The 12,755-nt window shown below is 46.1% G+C and overlaps 1 protein-coding gene across 1 annotated transcript in view; it reads right to left on the bottom strand.

Moving 5' to 3' along the window:
- Positions 1-996: 996 nt before the first annotated feature.
- The window catches only part of Ttll6 (tubulin tyrosine ligase like 6), a 36,452-nt gene continuing 24,693 nt past the window's right edge, over positions 997-12,755 (bottom strand). The window contains 7 exon segments of the mRNA XM_048365874.1: positions 997-1,494; positions 2,751-3,036; positions 3,163-3,234; positions 6,830-7,108; positions 8,152-8,320; positions 9,309-9,497; positions 11,865-12,040. Of these exon segments, the coding sequence (XP_048221831.1) occupies positions 1,226-1,494; positions 2,751-3,036; positions 3,163-3,234; positions 6,830-7,108; positions 8,152-8,320; positions 9,309-9,497; positions 11,865-12,040 (1,440 nt within the window). The 3' untranslated portion in view covers positions 997-1,225.

Genomic DNA, 12,755 nt, shown 5'->3' with positions numbered 1-12,755 from the left:
AGCCTTCTAAATGCTAAGATTACAAGTATGCGCCACTATCACTAAGATATGTATACATGTTTACAAGTATCTAAATGATGCCAATGTGCTGCTGTTAAGTCACAGGCCCTCTTGCTGTGTGAGCTTCTGGTCACCAGGGGGCCAGGTAACAGAGTTTAGTCACAACCGTTTAAGGCAATGGTGAGCTTTCTTCTGTAGGCAGCCAGGCAGGAGCTTCCTTCTTCATGCAACACCATGTCACAGGGTTCTCCTGAGATTCTACATATAACCTTAATTCAGAAGCACTAAAGATTGGAGTAAGGCATGGTGATACACACTTATAATCTCAGCACTCAAGAAGCTGAGGCAAGGGCTGGGACTATGGCCTAGTGGCAAGAGTGCTTGCCTCATATACTTGAAAGCCCTGGGTTCGATTCCTCAGCACCATATATATAGAAAATGGCCAGAAGTGGCACTGTGGCTCAAGTGGCAGAGTGCTAACCTTGAGCAAAAAAAAAAAAGAAGCCAGGGACAGTGCTCAGGCCTTGAGTTCAAGCCCCAGGACTGGCCAAAAAGAAAAGCTGAGGCAAGAGGATGGCAATTTTGAAGCCAGTGTGAACTTCATAGTGAGGCTGAGACTATATAGCAAGACCATGATCTAAAAGAGAAAGAGAGAGAGAGAGAGAAACTTAAAAAAAAAAGTTATAAAGCACTAAAAGCCCCGCACTGACAGCTCATGCCTATAATCCTAGCTATTCAGGAGGCTGAGAACTGAGAATTGAGAGTCAAAGCCAGCTTGGGTCAAAAAATTCATGAGACTTTAACTCCAATTAACCAGCAAAAAAGCTAGAAATGGAAATGTGGCTCAAATGGTAGAGCACCAGCCAGTGAGCAAAAAAACAGAAAAAGTAAAAATCCCTGAGTTCAAGCTCCATTACACACACACACACACACACACACACACACACAATCAATCAATCAATCAATCAATCAATGGTGTTGGAGGTAAGGCTCTGGTGGTAGAATGAGTCAATGAGCAAAAGCATCAGATACCAAGTCTTAGGGTGGGGAGAGGGAATTGACAAAGAGTAAGGGTCACGTTTTGACTGAGGCAAGTCTCAGTTGTTGATTTACTTCCATGTCTTTATCAATCTATCCATTTTCCCACATACTCATCACTCTGGAGTAGTGGAGCATGTACCTGCCAATGCCCCAGCACATCAAGGGATTCTGGGTAGGTACCTACCTAATTCCTCTCATATTCTTTTTGGTCAGAGACCAGGCAGTGGCTTTCTGCTTCCTGATCCTGTATACCTGGGTCCCTTAATGCACCTAGATGGCTTCTGATAGGCCTTGGATCCAGTCGAGCTTGAGTGGCAACCACCAGAAGGTCACTGAGAGAATTGTCCTGGCTGTGAGATCTCTGCAAGAGGAGGAGGGAGGGTATATCCAGATGTCTCTTCTTGCTAGAGCCGTGACTGTGGGAGCAGTACTCCCTTGGCAGGGAGGGGTTTTCTGGAAAGGCAAAGGCATCGGCATCATCACTTTGTGCTGTTGAACTCATCACAAATCCCCGGAGAAAGCCACCTCCCACCAGGGTCCCCAGGGCCTAAAACTGACTGAAGCTCTCAGAACCAGAATCAGCCATTTGCTCCATTCTTGTAAGTAATTGACTTTCCTTACAATTGGGACAGACTCAGCTGATGGGCCTTATCTGAATGAAGACCAGAACTCTAGGATTTTGTAGGCTCCTGAAATTCTATTACTTTCTTTTTGTCTTCTCAGAGTCCTGAAGATCATGGACTATGTCTCCACCATCAGATGCGTCTCTCTGAGGGCAGTGTCTATGCAACCCTCCCTCCTCACTGACTGGGTATGCCCAAAGACTAGGCCTAGTCCTCCTGGTTACTCTCTTCTAATGATATAATTTGAGTCCTTATGTTGTTGTGTTGTATTTCAGGGTTTTTGTTTTGTCAAGACAGAGTGTGCTATATAACCCATGCTAGCTTCCAACTCATGTTCCTACTGCTCAGCCTCCCAACTACAGTGCCCTACTGTAATAGTGTCTTTTTGGTTTTTGAAGCTGAGGACCAAACTCAGGCCTCCCACTCGCTAGACAAGTGCTCTTCCATTGAGCTAAACTCCCAACCACTGTTTTGTTTTGGTGTCAATACTGGGGCTTGAACTCAGGGCCTCACACTCTCTTGCTTGGCCTTTTCCTTCAAGACTGGTTCTCTATTACATGAGACACACCTCCACTTCCAGCTTTTTTACTGCTTAATTAGAGAAAAGAGTCTCATGGACTTTTCTGCCCTGGCTGACTTTGAACTGTGATCCTCAGATCTCAGCCTCCTGAGGAGCTAGGATTACAAGCATGAGCTACCAGAACCTGGCCTAGTGTTATCAACTGAATGTTGAGTGTTTCCCAATGGCTCATGAAGCCTTGGTTCTCAGTGAAGTGTGGAATCTTTAGGAAATGGTGTCCAATGGCAAATTCTTAGGTCTATAGAGGCATATCCTCAAAAAGAAGTATAGGACCCTGACACCTTCCTCTTCCTCTTTTGCTTCTCAGCCACAAAATCAGTGGTTTGCTCATCACATGCTTCCTGCCACACCCACTAGAGGCCTCAAAGCAATGAGTCTGCCCAATCATGAGCCCAAATAAACATTTTCTCTTTATAAGTTACTAATCTCAGGTATTTGTCATATGAATGGAAAGCTGACTACCACATCTAAGCTTCAGACACATCACTCCATACACCAGCACTCACGTGACCGGCCAGTCAGCTCTGAGTTGCAGTGAGGTGGGAACAAGCCCTTCAGCTGAACCTTGGTCAAAATCTCTGACATCAGATGATGATGTTTTTTCATATTCTTCTTTAGCAAAGTCCAGTTTGGGTTCAAACTCCGTGAGAGGCTCTGGGGTTTTGTAGGCATAGAAGGTTTTGGTATTTTCTCTGGGATGAAATGCTGGGTTATCTTCTGTTCCTTGCACTTAACAGAGACCACTCTAACCATATCTGGACTACTGCATTCAGACTTGGTAGGCAGATTCATGTTTGGTAGAGACTCCTTCATGTTTGGTAGAGACTCCTTCATGTTTGATAGAGACTCCTTCATGTTTGATAGAGACTCCTTCATGTTTGGTAGAGACTCCATCATGTTTGGTAGAGACTCCTTCATGTTTGGTAGAGACTCTGGAGAGGCTGAGACCTGGGTGGCGGATTCTGGAGAAATTTCTACTGGGGTATAGGGCTAGAAGAGAAAACAGCCTAAAATGAGATTGTGGAATACAAAGATAGTCTTCTTGTGCTATTCTTTTGTTTTGTTTTGTGTTGGTCAGGAGGCTTGAACTCAGGGCCTGAGTTCTGTCCCTGAGCTTCTTTTTGCTCAAGACTAGTACTCTACCACTTGACCAAATGCGCCACTTCCAGCTTTTTCTGAGTAGTTTATAGGAGATAAGAATCTCATGGACTTTCCTACTCAGCCTAGCTTCAAGTCGCAATCTTCAGATCTCAACCTCCTGAGTAGTTAGAATTACAGGCAGGAGCCACCAGCACCCAGCTCTTGTGCTATTCTTGAATAAGACAAGCAGAAACTAAGTTAGGACCTGGTTTCATCAGAAACAAAAAAGATTGGGCTAGAATATTTTCCAAGCAATGAATTGGCTGAGCACTAGGGCAGAAGATAAATGATGGTGGAGGGGCAGTCTGCAGCTTCCTCTAGAGATCCTCAAAGCTGAGAGATTTTTCTGGTGGCAGAGTCCAGTAGGGACAGCATACGGAAATGACACCTGACAACGGCATGGGTAAAACGAAGAAATGCACTGAAGGTGGCCAAAGGTGAGAATGTATTTGTTATCTGCCATTCTTTGTATCCTTTAAAGACATTTTTTTTTTTTTTTACATCAGTACTGGGGCTTGAATTCAGGGCCTCGTGCACTCACTTGGCTTTTTCACTCAAAGCTGGCACTTTACTCAGGAGGCTGTGATCTAAAGATCACAGCTAGCCTAGATAGGAAAATCTGTGAGCCTTTTATCTCCAGTTCATCACAGAAAAAGTTAAAAGTGGTGCTATAGCTCAAGTGGTAGAGTACTAGACTTGAGCAAAAAAGGAGCTTAGGGACAGCGCCTAGGCCCAGAGTTTAAGGCCTAGAACTGGCAAACAAAAAACCAAACAAACAAGGGCTGGGAATGTGGCCTAGCAGTAGAGTACTTGCCTAGCATGCACAAAGCCCTGAGTTCAATTCTCAGCACCATATATACAGAAAAAAGCCAGAAATGAAGCTATGGCTCAAGTGGTAGAGTGTTAGACTTGAGCAAAAAGAAGCCAGGAGCAATGCTCAGGCCCTAAGCTCAAGCCCCAGAACTAGCAAAACAAACAAACAAGGGCTGGGAATATGGCCTACTGGTAAAGCACTCGCCTGCCTCATATACATGAAGCCCTAGGTTCAATTCCTCAGCACTACATATATAGAAAAAGCCGGAAGTGGCGCTGTGGCTCAAGTGATAGAGTGCTAGCTTTGAGCAAAAAGAGGCCAGGGACAGTGCTCAGGCCCTGAGTTCAAGGACCAGAAAAAAACCACAAAACCCACAGTTTAGAGAAATAAACAAAATCCAGAGACTCTCTAGAGAATCACACTGCATCATATATCATTCATAAAGTCCAGAATCCAAACATAATAACACTGCATATGAAAAGAAAACATAATAGAGACTCATGAAAAAAAAATACCCAATAGAAATTGACTCTGAGATGACCCAAATATTTGGCCATTAGGTTGTACAAAGATTTAAAAGCAAACATTATAAATATAGTCAAGGAATTAAAAAATAAACTGAGAATTTTTTTTAAATTTATGACTACAGCTGGGCACCAGTGGCTCATGCCTCAGGAGACTGGGATCTGAGGATCACAGTTTGAAGCCAGCCTAGGTAGCAACACTCATATGACTCTTATCTCCAACTAACTACCAAAAAGGCCAGAAATGGAGCTGTGCCTCCAGTGGTAGAGTGTTAGCCTTGAGAAAAAAAAAAAAAAAGCTTAGGGACAGGAGCAAAGAAAATAAGAAAATCAGCTCCTACTCCTGTGTTGGTACAGTTTTGGCTTGGTTCTGTAGCTGCAGAAGATCTCTAGTTGTCTTCCCATGTCAGAGGAGGACTGATTCCTGGATCCTCTATGGATATCTAAACTCAAGGATGCTCAAGTCCCTTATATAAAATGGAGTCATATTCACATGTAGCTACATTCATCTCCCATATACTTCAAATCACCTTTGGATTATTTACAATACTTAATGGAATACAAAGGCTATATAATAGTTATGCTATATTGTCTAGGGGATAGTTGTAAGAAAAAGTCTGTATGTTGAGTACAGATACTATTTATTTTAAAAAATATGTACTTTTTTTTTTGCTGGTCCTGGGGCTTGAACTCTGAGCTTGGGCACTGTCCTTGAGCTCCTTTTGCTCAAGGCTAGCCCTCTACCACTTGAGCATCAGCACATAGCACTGCTTTTGGCTTTTTCTGGTGGTTAATTGGAGATAAGAGTCTCACAGAATTTCCTGCCTGGGCTGACTTTGAACCTCAATCTTCAGATCCCAGCCTTCTGAGTAGCTAGGATTACAGGCATGAGCCACCAGTACCCAGCTTTAAAAAATAATTTTTGATCAGTGAATATGTAAGGGCTGGTTATATAAACATTTATATCTAATTTTGTGTCTGCATTTATTGATTAATTTATTTTAGGGCTTATCCTGGTCCTGAGGCTTGAACTTAGACTCTGGGCACTGTCCTCAAGCTTTTTTTCCCCCTCTCTCTCAAAGCTGACACTCTACCATTTGAGCCACAGCTTCACTTCCAGCCTTCTGGTGGTTAATTGGAGATGAATTTTACAGTCTTTCTCAGCCAGGCTGGCTTTGAACTGTGATCCTCAGATCTCAGCCTCCTAAGTAGCTAGGATTACAGTTATGAGCCATCAGTGCCCAGATCTTCAAATACTTATAAAAATAGGTTTTCAGATGGGCCTGGCTGGCTGTGAAGTCCTAGGCTCAAGCAATCCTCCTGCTTCAGCTTCCAAGTAGCTGGGATTCTATGCAGGCCTCACCAAGTCTGCCTTATACAAATAATTTAAATCTACATTGGGAGTCTAAGAGCATTTTCTTTCCTTCAATAGGTGTTCACAGTTTACACATCAGTGGAGTTTGAGAAACCCTGTTTAGGTGGTAATCTGAGTTAAAAAGTGTTCCTCAAAATTCCCACGCTCCTGCAACCTCAGTCTATGACCTATTTTGGAAACAGATTCTTTGAAGATATAATTAATCAAGTTAAGATGAAGTCACACTAGATTACAATGGTCAATAAATCCAGTGACTGGTGTCCTCCTAAGAATGTCCTATTGCGACAACACACAGAGAAGAAACACAGGAACAGAGACAGAGTTACTGGACCACAAGTTAAGGAATGCCAAGGATCACTAGCAACCACCAGACTGCAGCAATAAGCAAGGGAAAGTCTTGGGTCTAGGGCTTACAGGTGGAGACTAGCCCTGCTGACACCTTGGTTACAGACTGCTAGCCTCTAGAGCTGTGAGAGAAGAAATCATGTTGTTATAAGTCACCAGGTTTGTGGCAATTTGCCACAAGAAGGGAGAATGCACAGACATGATAGCCCTCCTAAAAGCCTTTCCAGACCCATCCTCCCAGTAGATATTCCACAATTTGGAATGGGGAAACTGAGGCCAGGAAAGGTCAGAAGCTTATTCACAGGGTTACAGCAAGTGAGAGATAGAGAAGGGACCAGAAAGCAAGACTTTTATAGCTCCCTCCAAAAGCTCAGCCCCACTACTTACCACAGGGCTGTCAAACATGTTCATGGCAAAAGAGGACTTGGTTTCTGTGACTTTGGGATTGGGTTTACAGGGCTCTATCCCAAAGCAGCTATGATTTGAGCTCCTCAGGTCAGGGACAGAGCTGGAGTGCTTCACAGATTCAGAGTGGTAGAGTGCGGGATCAGCCTCCTTCTTGGGGACTTCCTGGTCCAGGCTACTGTCCGTCACATTTTTCTTCACATCTTTGACACTCAATAACAAGTCAGGTGTGCCGGACACCAATGCCAATGGCTGGAAGTACTAGGAAGGAGGAGACCAAACAGAGCCTGTGGGAACCCAGCATTATCTACATCCAACTACATCTGCACCCAAGAGTAGGTGCAAAGGTGATAATGAGACGGAAAACAGCCAGTAGTAAAGTCCCTCTACCCCTCCTTGCCTGGGGTTCCAGGACCCTTAGAGTGTTCATGAGTGGCTTTAACACCTCCCAATTTTTTTTTAAAAGGTGTAATCTGAGCCAGGCATGGTGACACATGTTTGTAATCCAGTACTTAGGAGACTGAGGTAGTAGAATCATGAGTTCAAGACCAGTGTGGATTACAGAGAGACTTTGAGACCAGCATGGCTATATAGTAAGTCACTGCCTTAAAAAAAAAGTATACTGTGTATTTTATAGCAAGAGAGTCCATAGTTTTCATCAGACCCTCCATGGATCTATGACCTTTAGTAAAGTTAAAACAAAAACCCTGTTTCAATCCTGTCTTTCAGGCAAGTCTTTAAGATAAAGTAGATGTACTGAAAAAGCAACTGCATCTTTCTACTGAGCTAGAAGAGAGCACCAGATACAGAAGATGAAGGCTAAAGATTTAGATCATGGACAGCTGTCCACAGTCTGGGGGCTGGGCCACTCCAAGCAGAGAATCAGGACAGAAGGAGCAATCTTGGTCTGTCATTCCCCTGTAATGTTCTGAGGGTCCTGCCTTCCAGAAACAATTCCCCGTGGTCTGCTGGAGTGGGCCTTCCCACCCAGATTGGAGTTGAAGGTTTGTATATGCTGGTTGTCTTGACGCTTGCTCCCTACATAGAATCATGCCCACTTCCCAGCTTGGCAAGGGAGAACCAATGAGAGTGTTCTGCTGCCCAGATGGAGGGGTCCGCTGATGGGCGCTGGGCTCCATGTTTCAGGGAAGTTCCCCACCCTCTCCTGTGGCCCAGCCCTCTGTGCAGCCAGCCCATCAGTGTGTCTGAGCCCGGAGTAGTGGTTTCCTCAGCAGGCCCCCACGCATTGGTCCCAGCCGGGGAAGGGTGCTGGGCATGAACACTCCCCTCCCATTCAGGTTTACTTGTCTGGGGGCTTGGCCAATGGTCTTGTATTTCTGTTTCTGCTGCCAGTTCCCCATGCCTCTGCCTCTTGCTTGCTCGCCTGCAGACTCGCCCTGCAGCTCCACTTTCTTCTCTTTTTTATGGAAGTATTTTCTCTCCTTTTTCAGTCTCAGCTCCTCGATCAATTGCCTGCCCGTGGGAATAAATGAGTGTCAGGAGCTGTAAGCCATTCCCCTAGAGGGAAGGGCAAGAAGGAGTAGCGAGATGGTGTGCCCCACTTCCCTGCCCCCACAGTTGGGGCTGTAAAGGGAGTTATACCCCACTTCACCATACCCCGTCTCTTCCCCCACCTTCCAGGTGGCCAGTCCCTAGCCATGGCAGGTGCTGCAAAGACGGGCTGAATAGGAGGCTAAAGCTACAATCTTCCATGTTGGGCTCTATGAGCAATGGATCCTTGGAGCAGACAAAAAGAGTATAATATAGTGAATTTACTTAGTCTCTGGGATCAGGACACAGGGTAGTCCTGGTACATCTAACATACCTTGCTTGTGTGTTTCCTCTTTCTTCTCTGTTTCCCTTCCATAAAATAAGGTGATTGGCAGGGACTAGATTCAATGGACTGAGGCCCTTCCAGGCTCTTTAACCCATGAGGCAGTCTCAGAGTGCCTTGTGGAATGGGAGGGGTGTCTGTCTCAGAGACCAAGGGTCTACACACAGCTACCCATCTGTTTAAAGATGCCCAGTACTATGGAATCTTCTGCTGCATTGTCTTTGTGAGACCAGGACAAGTCCTCCTCCAGAAAGATTGGGAATTGAAGCTAGATGTCTGTGGCTCATAGACTATGCAAGAGGCTGAGAGCTAAGAAGTGAAATTCAAAGCTAGTCTAGGCAGGAAAGCCCAAGAGACGTCTTATCTACAATTAACCACCAACCCCGCCCCCCCACAAAAACAACAACAAAAACCTGCAAGGAGAGCTGTGGCTCAAGTGTTAGAATGCCAACCTTGAGTGACAACACTAATGCACAGAGCTCAGGCCCTGAGTTCGAGTACCAGCACACACGCGTGTATGTGCACGCGCACACACACACAGATGGAAGACTGAGACTCTGCCTGCCCCTTTTACAGGTCAAGCACAATCCCCACAACACCTATGCCCACCAGATCCCAGCATCCTACCGGGCGTACTGCTCCCGAGCCCTGGAGGTCACAGTGTTCTGGAACAGAGAGCTATTATCCTGGAAAAACTTCTCATACTTCTCCATATTCTCACAGGGATAAATCAGCCGGAACCCTCCACAGTTTTCCATCTCATATTTCTCGGTTTTCTGTAACCGCATTGCCTGAAACCCCTTGGCTTCCTCCATCCTGTTGGGAAGCAAAACTTGGAGCTTCAGTTAAGTTTTCTTGGAAGGGACATGTCCAGGCACAGTGTCATCTAGGGCCAGATGGAGGCCTTGAACATAATAGTGGTCCATCAGTATTGTTAAATAAAAGCAAGAATGTTTCCTTGAAAGATTCTAGCTCTCCTGGGACAGCCAGTGTCACAATGCACTCAGAGCTGGTTAGCCGGAGTCTTTCTGACAGCTCACCAAATTTTCTCCCGTTAGAAGTAAAACCCATTTCCCCCTTGGCATAGTCTGACCAGGCAGACTGTCGCCACCTTCCCATTCACAGCCCTTATTACCCTTCTCTGGAGAACGGCAGCTTGGGTTTTTGCTAAATTTGAGGCCTTTTTGGATGAGCTTAATGAGCTTTTATGAGCTGGAATGATCTCACTCTTCTTCAGGGCCCTCTGGGGAGGCGGAGGTCAGGTAGGGAGGTAGAATAAGCCCCCTTTAGGACACGGAAACCGAGAGCCACTAAGCTATCTCGTGGCCAAAGAATATAAAGGAAATCCTTAGTGTGCTGGCTGCTCTTGAACACCATGTAGCCTGCTTCCCAAATAGAAGGTACCCTGGAGTCCCAGCAAGGTGACCTTGTGATGCAAAGTGGTTCCTCTTCTGGAATCTTAGTCTCCTCTTCAAGGACAGGAACACACAATACCCCATTTTACCTCTCTCCCACCTGCGGACGGGACACAGGAAAACGTGCCTGAGAGGCACCATGCTAGCTCGGAATGAGTGCACCTCTGGCCCAGGGTTCAGAAGCTCAGTCCTGAACGATCAGGCTGGCTCTCTGTTCCTGAGGAGGCCAGGGTCTTAGTGGGATCTGCAAAGCAACAAGGGGCATCTCCTGAACCAGGTTCCCAGTCTTCTGACATCAACTAAGATCTGCAGCAAATGCTACTCAGCAGGAAGCAGTGGGGTTTGAGCTCTGATCAGTATACTGAGTATACTAACATGGAACAGAGGGGCTGGGGATATAGCCTAGTGGCAAGAGTGCCTGCCTCGGATACACGAGGCCCTAGGTTCGATTCCCCAGCACCACATATACAGAAAACGGCCAGAAGCGGCGCTGTGGCTCAAGTGGCAGAGTGCTAGTCTTGAGCGGGAAGAAGCCAGGGACAGTGCTCAGGCCCTGAGTCCAAGGCCCAGGACTGGCCAAAAAAAAACAAACCAGTTAATTTGCTGGGGATATAGCCTAGTGGCAAGAGTGCCTGCCTCCAATACACGAGGCCCTAGGTTCAATTCCCCAGCACCACATATACAGAAAATGGCCAGAAGCGGTGCTGTGGCTCAAGTGGCAGAGTGCTAACCTTGAGCGGGAAGAAGCCAGGGACAGTGCTCAGGCCCTGAGTCCAAGGACCAGGACTGGCCAAAAAAAACCACTAACATGGAACAGAACTAACAATCTCTCTCTCCTTTTTAAAATCAAAATAATGTTTTTTGGCTAGGTGCTGGTGACTCACCCCTGTAATCCTAGCTACTCAGGAGGCTGAAATATGAGGATCCTAGTTTGAAGTGAGCCCAGGCAGACAAATCCAAATCCAAAGACTCTCATCTCCAATCAACCAGCAGAAAGTTGAAAGGGGTAAAGCACAAACCTTGCAAGGATTGGGGGGTGGGGAAAGCTAAAAGAAGAGCACACAGCCCTGGGTTCAAGCTCCAGTACCAGCACAGAAAAATAGAATGACTTTATTTTTATATCCATAATTTCTGGATATGCATATATTAACCAATTCACATCTACTATGTATAGTTACACATCTGTGACTTAATCTATTTCTAGAAATAAAGGAATCTTTATAGTAAGACTGTTCAAAATGCTACGACTATAAACTCACTTTCCAAATAGGATTCTCACTTATTAGAAATGACCTGTCCCTGGGCTGGGGATATAGCCTAGTGGCAAGAGAGCTTGCCTCCCATAGAAATGACCTGTCCCTTCTCACCAACTCTAGAAATTCAATTCCCCTCTCTCCTCTTTCTCATCTATCTGTCTCTGTCTCTGTTTCTCTCTGCAGTGCTTGGAACTGAACGCAGGGCCTCATACTTGCTAGAAAAGTGCTTTACTACTGAACTAACACCCCTAGCCACTTCAAGGTTCTTAATAGCCTGTAACAAATTATGGTGTCAGGTACTAGGACCAAGACTATCTATAGTTGATCTCAGTGCCCCTAACAATCTTACATATCATTAGCTCTATTTCAGAGACCTGTCACTGAGGCTCACAGAGTAATAGAAAGGCCACCTAAGTAGTAGCTGGATGTTGAGTTAGCAGGCCATATAGCCAGTCTCACTGAGAAAAGAGCAGTCAGAGAACAAGGCCTCTGAGTGGGAAGTGCCATTATACCTTATCTCCCGGGAAGGACATTGCTGCAGAAACCGGCCCCGCTGTTTCTCCTCTTCCAAGACTTTCTTTTTGTCACAACTTCCCAGGTTGATCAGGACCAAGGTATCATACAGCAAACTGTCTTTCACCTCTCTGTCCAACCTGGAGTCAGTGGAGAAGCTTGGAGAATGGTTGACCTGTGAGGGCAAGATGGTAGCTGGGGAGGGAGCTGTTCAGAGGGGAAGCAGAAATGAGGCCAAGATGCCATGTCTAGGTGCTGTCAATGCCTACCCCAGGGCCCTGGCTACCAAGGGGAGTGGAAGGGAGCCAAGAGAGGTTCAGGACCACAGCCACAGGGAGGAAAGCAGGAAGCGGAACTCCCTGTAGTGTCAGCAGCTTTTCTCTCCACCCACCTGGTTCCCCTCTGGAAGCAGCAGAGGTGCCTGCCTGTCTCTGGTTTCCCCCATCTGGAGTGCGAGCGTTCCCGCACGTGCACCGTGCATTCCACAGAGCAGAATGGGAAGGGCAATCCAAAAGGACAGGCTTGGGGGCAGAAAGAAGAAAAGAGGGACACTTTCTGGAGTTTAACTAGGATCGAGGGGGAGACAAAAGGAAAGCGGGACTCATTCCTGCCCACAGACAAATCTGTATTGTACAGAAGCGCTAAATGACATTTCATAGATTTCTGAAGGCTTGCTGCTAGTGCTCATTCTGCTCTTGTGTTAGGAGTGCCAGAGATGGATGAAGGAAAGGTGAATTCCTAGGACTTCTATCTACAGTTCTGGGTTTTCCACTCATGGGTGCTTCCAAAGCTGGGCACTGGTGGCTCACACCTATAATCCTAGCTACTCAGGAGGCTGAAATCTGAGGATCCGGGTTCAAAGCCAGCCCAGACAGATAAACCTGAGAGAC

The sequence above is a fragment of the Perognathus longimembris genome, chromosome 17, assembly GCF_023159225.1.
Source record: "Perognathus longimembris pacificus isolate PPM17 chromosome 17, ASM2315922v1, whole genome shotgun sequence".
Lineage (NCBI taxonomy): Eukaryota > Metazoa > Chordata > Mammalia > Rodentia > Heteromyidae > Perognathus > Perognathus longimembris.
This window is presented reverse-complemented; position numbering and strand designations above follow the sequence as displayed.